Here is a 9,721-nt window from a genome sequence, read left to right on the forward strand (position 1 = left end):
CTCCTAGACAACCAGTTTCGCTAATGAGAGAGAACATTCCATGGAGAACATTGAACCTTCACACTCACAATACAACTGGATTGAGCAACCCATTCAGAAGCAGGCAGGGGGAAAGAGAATGAGCATTTGAGCCAACAGAAGTCTAGATGTGTCTGCAGAAATGTTGGAAAAGTACTTTGGTGGCCAACATCTCACTGTATGCTCTCAGACACAAGGAGCCAACTCAAAGCCATGAAAGAGGGTTTGCAGAGGTTTGTTCTGATGCTTTGAGGCTGTTTAATTAATATCTCTTAACATTTAGAGCAAATATAGCGAGTAGGTACTTTAGGATTGAATCAGCTTTACAATGATAAACAGGAAAATAACGATTCAACAATGCAGACAGAATTAGATTTTGCTGTAAAGCAGCTCTAAAAAGACGATCAGTAGCCTACACAAAGTATATCATATACAATATAGTAATTATTCAGTTGAAATTTGTTCAGTGTTAAAAAAAAAAAAAAAACGTCATCGGAAAACAATATTTCAAGAGATGACTTGGTTCACACTGCGAGCCTTAGAGCTCAATTCCGATTTATATCTGATATATTTTGTATAGCTGTTCACATTGTTGTTTTAAATGTGGGCTATATCAGATTCCAGTGTGAACAGAAGTCCTGTACTGACCTGCATGCACACAAGTACGATAAAAAGACGTCACGATGCACAGTGTCATAGGCTACACAAGTAAACATGGAGGACATTAAAGTAAGTGAAAATCTGTAAAAATCTGACTACCATTAGCGCAGAATTGTGAGAAATGTTGAGAGAGATGTATACCGATCAGATGGCGGTCGCATTGGAAACCATCTGATCTTTATCGGATTTAGGATCACATTTGGATGTGGCGTAAATGGGAATTGAAAATATCAGATTCCATGTGGTTTGTGCGGTTCACACTGTCATGAGAAAAACAGATCTGAGCAAAAAAAAAAAGTCTGAACGTAGCTTTAGAGCAGTCATACAATCCCAAAAACAAAATATGTGTGCTCCACTGAAAAGTTTGTAATGAAAATGCATGGTAAAATGTTTCCTTCTTGGGGGTGACTTTATCTTATGAAAAACCTTCATCTGAAAATCTTTTCAGACTGGTTGTTCAATTTATGTATTTTTTTTACTGAGTAATTCTAATGTGAATGTACAGTACACAGAGCAGTGCTGATTGGCCGTGTCAATACAGACAGGTGGCTGCCTTGTGGAGAGTCATAAAGAGTGAACGTTAGCAGACAGAGCCAGCATTCTGCTTCAGTTATGTAAACTGGCCAGGCCTGAGAGCCAGTCAACCGGCACTAGGAGTTTGCATTGCCACTGACAAGGCTCGGGCTAAATGCAAACAGTATACATGTTGATGTACACAAATATATACTTACATCCATGACTACACTTATGCATAACACATGATGGGTAAATAAATAGATAAACAAACAAATAAATATCTGTAGCCTATAATAATGTAATGTACACTATCCGTGTAAATAAATGTCCACAAAAAATTAAGCAGCATTTTAATGATATTTGAATTTTTATATATATAAAAATTTCATAACATTCGAATGCTCATATACAGGGAGAAACATCATCCAAACAGTGTGTTTGGAGTTCATCTGTGCTGTTGCTCATAGAAAGCACTCTGGAATGTAAATGACATACAGTTGGAATGTCAATAATAATGTAATACATGCGTAAATAAATTTCCCCAAAAAATTATTAAGCAGCATTTTCATAATTGATAATAAAAAAAAACATTATTAATAATCAATCACAATTAATAAGTGATAATAAATGAGCACCAAATCATATTAAAATGGAATAGGAATAAATTATATTTTAAAATATATTAAAATAGAAAACAGTTCTTTTAAACAGTTTTACTGTATGTTTAACACATAAATGCTGCCTTTGTGAAAATATAGACTTATTGTGAATATAGAAATATAAACAAAAATGTTGGAATTATTTGAACTTTTGACCAGTAGTGTATAAAATACATTTTATGTTTTATTTATGTGATTCATTTAAATAATGTTTCATATGGAAAAAATATAAAGAAAATATTTGATTACAGGTTACTGCATAAATATTAAAACCAAGAGAGAAATAGTTTCTTGAGGAGAAAACATCTGAGGTAATGTTTGATGAGATTATATTTGCAAGGGCAGTTTCTGCATATAAAGCTTGTCTCTCTAGTTCTGAAGCACAACATCTCTGCGAATGAGACTAGACCACCATCACTAAAAAGCTGTCAGTGATTAAATTCATATGTTAAAGCCATTTTAAACCCATAGATCCTACCGGTCATTTATTACTTCAAGATCAAGTAACAACAAAAATGTGCAAGATCTCCAGAATCTGCTGAATTTACCAGCTTGTAAAGTGCTGCACTAAGATACACACGGACCATGGCAGGAGCAAATGAGTGGCCATGAGCTGAACACTGAACGCCTGAGCAATTAGTCATGTCTATTATTCTAAACCAGCAAGCATGAGGAGCACTAAGAGAAAAAAACACACACAAATACTGTCAGCAGCATCAGTGGGTTATGGCTTTCAGCTACGCTAACATACTAATAACACGCTATTTGTCTGTCCTCTCCACTATAGCTTTTTTCCTAATCAAATTACAGTTAGGATAATTGTAAAATCATGATATTGCTGAATTTTTTTTTTTTTTTTAAGTAATGAACATGACCAAATCATAGTTCAATACCAGATGTTTGCGTGTTTTTTTTTTAGATGAAATAATAATTACAGATGAGATTATAACACAGATGAACACTAAGGAACAGAGTTTATAAAGTCTTTTACGCATAACACAAACAGTCTAAAGTGACTTTACTTACTGAAGGGTTTTTTTTTTTTTTTATGGGGTTCTATTTTTCACCGGAAGAGTGAGGGGGTGTCAGAGGCTTTTGCATGGCTTATAATGACAAAGCTTTGATTTACATAATTCATCAATGGATGGCCTCATGAACCATTTGAAAAAACAAAGTTCTGTTCACATTGACACTACACGTGTGCAGAACAATTGTCTAGTAAAATAATTCTGACAATGTTTTACATCAATTTTTTAATAAAAAAAGAAGAAAGCTATCTACATGCTTTTAGGAGACACTTTGAACAAAATATATTAGTTAAGTTTTACTCCATCTTGCTTGTCGGTTTGAACAGATTATACAACTCCATTGGCTATTTGATTCACGGAAGCAGACATACTAAAAATCAACATATAGTATATGTCAACATGTCAAGCATATTATAGAAAAGGTTAGTCTGTATGTAAAAGAAAGTCCATTTCTCACTATTACCTAGTTGCTTATTAGCATGCATTTTACTAGGATATTGGCTCTTTATTATACTTATAAAGCCTTATTCTGCATGACCATATTCTACATCCCTTAATCCTACCCAATACCTAAACATAACAACTTACTAACTATTAATAAGCAGTAATTAGGTGTTTACTGAGGCAAAAGTATTAGCTAATAGTTAGATAATAGTGAGAATTGGACCCTAATCTAAAGTGTGACCACAGAGAGGTAAAAAAAAAAAAAAAAAATCAATTCTTCTTATTATTATTATTATCATCATTATTAGGTCAGGCAATTTCAGGAGAGATCAGCAGAACAATCAGCTCCAAACAATACACATATTACATACTCAAGAAAAAAAGGGTAAAAAAAGAAGTTTGATTGTTTGCTTTGTCATTAAATCTTTTCTGTGCCCACAGAACTCCAGGGAAAAGCGCTGGTGATTTCTACAGAATTAAAATTCCTGTCATTCTGGCCCAGCTGCCACATTTCAAATAGACCTACTTTCACCGTCCCACAGGTGGGACGTTTGCCCATATATATTTAGAACAATAATATCTTAGTAAAAACCTAAAGTAATATTGACAAACTATATATCATTTGAAAGCTTACAATCTCTAGTTTTCATATTTGGTGGCTGTTTTTTAAAATAAATTACAGAGGAGCAGTAATTTATCAATTTGCAACAAGAATATTTCATATTCATTAGGCGTGTTTAGGCCTTTATTTTGAAATAGAAATAAACATGAAAAATCATGAAAGATTGGTAGAAACCTCAGTTTGTTTTCATGCCAAGAGTTCAAAAGATTAAATGTTATGAGAAAAAAAGGTCTGAAAATGTTTAGAATATAAAGAAAAATATTATGGATTCTCGATTTGTGATGCGGCACGCAGCGGCAGCGAGCTATAATGCACATATGTGCTCTTTTTATGTTTATTAGAGGTTGAAATCAAATAAAATACTGCCAAAACACCCATACTATTTCTGAATAGGATGTATACTTCATAAATTGTATGAAATTATGGAAATAAATGGTTCAGATCACTCAAAACATATATGAAAATGGAGACGCCCTTATATGGTCAGTAAGGAAGCTGGCTGTCCATCCAGTGAAAAAGTTTGGTACTGCGCCCAAATAAAATCTTACTGAAAGCTCATTTTTTGAGATATCAACCTAAAATTTGGAACACAACTTGTTTAGATTTTTGGCTTTAATTTTCTAGCAGTTTTAGAGTAAAATATATTTTGTAATATATATATTTTATATAAAATATTAATAATTATATTTTTACATTCTATATTTTCATAAACTCAAACTTATATAACTTTTTTTCTGTTTCACTTTCATAATTTATTTCACTTCTACAATAATCTGGCAAATGTCTTCTTAAAAACAAGACCAACCATATGTCTATATTCCAAAGCATTCTTGAACTACAACCATTTAAGTTTGTATAGTGATTTTTTTGTCTATGCGAAAAAAGGGGGGGTGACAGTTAAGGGGTTAAATGGAATACTAACGTACTGCTGCCTCCTGTTTTTTTTTTTTTTTTTTTTGTTCGTTTGTTTTTAGCAAAAGGTGAAATGCTGATATTGCTTTTTTCTGTAAAGAATATTTTTGGTGGTGAGATAAAATAACGAGACCAGAGAGATTCACTGATGGCATTATTCCGGTTATTCCGGTTCATTCTACACACTTGAAGTTGCAAGTTAAGAGCGTTGCAGTATCAGATGCAGTATTCCACGCAGCAGTGTCAAACATTTTGGCAAATGTAGTTGGTTAGTAAAAGTATAGAAAATGCTCTTTTAAATTTTTAACAAAGTGCATCATTCAGCTATGTGGCAAATTTACTCACCCAAATTTCAAGAAAAGGTCTTAAATATTGAAATATTCAAAGAAAATTACTGTCAACATGTAATTATGTAATAGTCTTTACGATTATTAATTGTATAAGCAGAGCTGTTGTATTTAATCAATTCAACGCTGTAATGAGTAGAATTAAGAGTGCTTGGTAGACTAATTTTTTATAAACTCTGATGACCTCAATGACAGCATGAACAAAATATGAGGTATTAAGGTAAACTCTTTCTCTTAAATGTAAAATCCTTTATGTGATGGAGAGCAACATTTTATGACTCATCCCTAGAGCATTTTCTGCCAACTGCACAAAGGTGGGCCCTTAGGAATTATCCTGTATAAATCCGCCGGGCACAAGAGATTACCCTCGGATGACAGGTGAGGAATCTCTTTGTAAGCCCAAGTAATGTTTAACCTTTTCAGACAGGCTCATTGTCTTGGCGTCTGTCCGAGGAACAACCCATCTCGGCATAACCTCTCAAACTCTCCAGGTTCAAGACCCCTCATTTGGCCTCAAGTGCAGATTCTCACATAAGAGGTTTTTTGCTGAGAGTATTTGCTAAGTACTAGCTTGAAGCAAACCACTGAATATAATGCATGATGCTCACCTGATCAGGTCAGAGAGGTTGTTTAAGGACAGAATTGTATAATTCGCCTAAATCAAGAAGTGCAAAGAGTCTCAATGAGAATCAGTATTTAAACATGGCTATTTTCCACTTAAAAACCACAAAAATCTAGGTAACAATACCAGCAATTGCATTTTTTAAATCTCTTTATTAAACATCTACCCAACATGGAAACAGGATACCAGGCCTAGGTATCAGCCTGTCTATACCCACACACCAAAATGTGACCTAGATTTGCATGCTGTTAAAACAGAGGGAGGCACACACTGTGGCTTACAATAACATATTTACATCTTCTCACACAGATGAAACCGCCTGACACGGCACTGAAGAAAATATATATATTCTGCGGAGGCCATGGAGTTTGTGTTACCACTAAACAGGGCTATTAGAGCTCAATAAGGCCCCACTTTAGCCTAAATGAATCCCAAGCTGTTTTGCTTGCTACAAAAATAAACTGACTTGTTTTCCATTAGTTGCCGGGAGAGCTAGAAAATTAGGACCACGAAAGAGAATGAGCTGCATGTAGGGAAAAAGTAAGATGATAGGAGCCACTAATCTACAGCATAAACAAGAACAGGTTGAGTAATCAAATCTTTCAGGTTTTTTTTATTTTTATTTTAGTCTGGGGAAAAAGTGCTTTGGTGAATTTTCTGAGATTGAATAATTTTGAAGTAAAATACACTCATTCAATAGATTTCAATTTTTGTATTTGTCGGCTACAGTGCACAATGTACTTGTTTCCACAAAAGTTGAAGTAAATAAATGTTACCGATTTGGACAGCACTTAAAGATATACAAATATGCAGAGGCATGTGCTTTTAGCCACGTGACAGATAACCTGCTTGAGGAGGTGTGGCTAATAACTCCTCAGGTTGTGTGTTCCTTCGGTAGCACAGCCAGTTATTGACTGCTCACTTCTCTCTTCAACATTATGAACACCACCATCAAATAAGGCTGTTTATGTGAGTGCTTCCATTTTTCTAAAACTTGGTCTTGCATGGGCATCTCTGCATAGGGACACACCTGTCGTTACAGATGAAGTGCAAAGGAACTGATATTTCTGGTTGGGGATTTTAAGGTCTGAACTATGACTGGTATTTTTTCACCAAAATATATCCAGCAAGCAAAAACAAGCATTTGCTACTCCTGACAAAGAACCAAGCGATCCAAACCTGTGACAGACTGATCGTGATTTCTAAGCTGTGCTACCGTTGGGAGTCATTTTACCTAGAGTCATGCCTGTGGTTAAAGTGGAGAGTGACTCTCCCTCTGAAACCACTCTTCCAGTGAATGACAGTCAGAGAGCAGATCCACAAAGAGGGCGCCGGAGGAAGAGGCCCCTTCAGCGAGGCAAACCACCATACAGCTACATCGCCCTGATCTCCATGGCCATTGCCAACTCGCCCGACCGCAAACTCACTCTGGGAGGGATCTACAAGTTCATCACAGAGAGGTTTCCTTTCTACCGAGACAACTCCAAGAAATGGCAGAATTCCATCCGCCATAACTTGACACTCAATGACTGTTTTATCAAGATCCCTCGAGAGCCTGGTAGACCCGGAAAAGGCAACTATTGGGCGCTGGACCCCAATGCTGAAGACATGTTTGAGAGTGGAAGCTTTCTAAGACGGCGAAAGCGCTTTAAACGAAGCGACTTCACTACGTATTCATCGTACGTGCACGAGTCTCCCGTCTTCTCGCCAGTCCAAATCGCGCGCTCAGCCTACGCCAACTCGGTCTACTCTAACATGAGCCCGCCATACGCACAACAGCTGCCTTCCGCCTACTACCAGGCCTCCACTCCGAGCTTTGGCGGAAGTCAATCGAGGGTCTTCAGAATCAACTCTCTCATTGGGTCGCCAAGCAGGATGGGCCAAGGCGCAGAAATGATTCCTCAGCAGTCTTGCCGCAGTTTCAGTCCTGAGAGTGGCTCCTGCAGTTTGGGTGGACCAGGCTTCCAACATCAGTCCTGCAGTGGGGAGACGGTGCTATCCTTCTGTTCTAGCTCCTCAAACAACATGGCTTTTGCCTACTCCAGCCCGGGACATGGACAAACTCAGGTATCATATACACAAGGCAGCACCCAGGCATACGGGCCAACAGGGAGGGTGGCCATCTCCAGTTTGTCTCCCATTGCTGGTGATGCTGTCGGGGACCCGTATGATAGAACCTCCCCTGCACAGCTGGGCTCTTTTGTTCAATACAATAACTCTGGTCCAGTAGGGAACTCAGGAGCCTACATCAGGCATCCAGCTTACTCAGGTAATATGGACAGATTTGTGTCTGCCAACTAACAAAGATCAAGGATATTTTCCCATAGCGAGAACAGCTGGCACAAAGGAACATTTGGAAAGAGGATTTTAGTGACTATGAAAAACATTGTGAAAAAAAAAAAACTGTGATATTTAAAATGTTGTTGTTGTTTTATTGTGATTCCCTCAATATAGTAAATTGGAATGTTAAATGATCTCAATTTACACATGTACAGACCTTTCCTATTTCAACAAGTTGAATTTTTTTTTACAAAGTACATTTTTTTTTAAACATGGTCTTCTAAGCAAGGTGTTTTTTAATTTTTTGAGTGAAATGTGTTCATATGCTTTGTACATGCTTTTCTTATCATTTCCATCTGTGGTAAAAGTATAAAATGCTTCCATTTACTTTTCATTGAATTAAGTTACTACATTTACTTAAGTCAGTGATATAAACATTTTTCTAAAAGAGTCTGTGTTGCTGGATCTTTCAGAGAATGAGGAAATCATATTTATTTGTTTTTCATTTAACATTGAATATATACACACTAGGCTCTAAATAAAGAAAATCTTAAAATATACATGTCCTAAAATACATCCTCCAGCGGAGCTCTAAATCTACATACAATTTTTTTTTTTCTAGAACCGATCAAATTATACTTTTCTCCTGGTTTTATGTTACTGAAAAATATTACAGCATATTATTATATAATTTGAAAGAATAAACAATCAGCTCATTCATATAGCACTAAAATAATTTAAGAAATTGTGTATGTTCTTTTGTGACAAGCTTTCAGTCAAATATATATATATAATTACCTTCATTCATATAGCGCTTCTTACAATTCAGATTGTTTCAAAGCAGCTTTACAGTGCTTTATAGCATGCAGATGGACGCAAAATTAGCAACTGTGGTTTTTAATGTTGGTTACACTGCACATATTTAATTGATGACAAAATGGTCAGAATAATAATAATAATAAAAAGTTCTTAAAAGATAAATATTTTTTCTTAGTGTTAATAACATCTAAAAAATAAACTAAAAAAATCTACATTTTAAAAACCCATTCTTTAGTGCAATGGAAAGGTCCATGGATGTTAAAGGGTCTTCATTGATCCATGCCAATAAAGAACCTTTATTCTTAAGAGTGCAGGACTGTTTTGCCACTTATGTTTGTTAAGGTTTATTAGAATTAAAGTCTCCCAGTTCCACAAAATATGCTGCAATCTGACAGCAGACTTATATCGGTCCTGTCAATCTCCATTTTTAAAACATGCATACATTTTTTTAAAAGGAGTAATATTAAAAAGACATACAGTACCAGTCAAAAGTTTGGAAACATTACTATTTTTAATGTTTTAAATGTTAAAATGTTAAAATGTTAAAGTCTCTTATGCTCATCAAGCCTGCAGTTAAAAAAAAAACAGTAATATTATGAAATATTACAATTTAAAATAATGGTTCTCTTTTTTAATATATTTTAAAATGCAATTTATTTTTGTGATGCAAAGCTGAATTTTCATCAGCAAGTACTCCAGTCTTTGGTGTCTTATGATCCTTCAGAAATCATTCTAATATGATGATTTGATACTCAGTTATTATCAATGATGGAAACAGTTGTGCTGTTTAATAT

General features: G+C 35.3%; 1 protein-coding gene across 1 annotated transcript; it reads left to right on the plus strand.

Annotated features, from left to right (window-relative positions):
* The first annotated feature begins 6,739 nt into the window (after positions 1-6,739).
* On the plus strand, positions 6,740-8,546 carry foxe1 (forkhead box E1). The gene has a single exon (XM_084401666.1). It carries the CDS (start codon positions 7,071-7,073, stop codon positions 8,127-8,129), a length of 1,059 nt encoding a protein of 352 aa, XP_084257792.1. The 5' UTR covers positions 6,740-7,070; the 3' UTR covers positions 8,130-8,546.
* The last annotated feature ends 1,175 nt before the right edge of the window (positions 8,547-9,721 follow it).

This window comes from Rutilus rutilus, assembly GCF_951802725.1.
Source record: "Rutilus rutilus genome assembly, chromosome: 2".
Lineage (NCBI taxonomy): Eukaryota > Metazoa > Chordata > Actinopteri > Cypriniformes > Leuciscidae > Rutilus > Rutilus rutilus.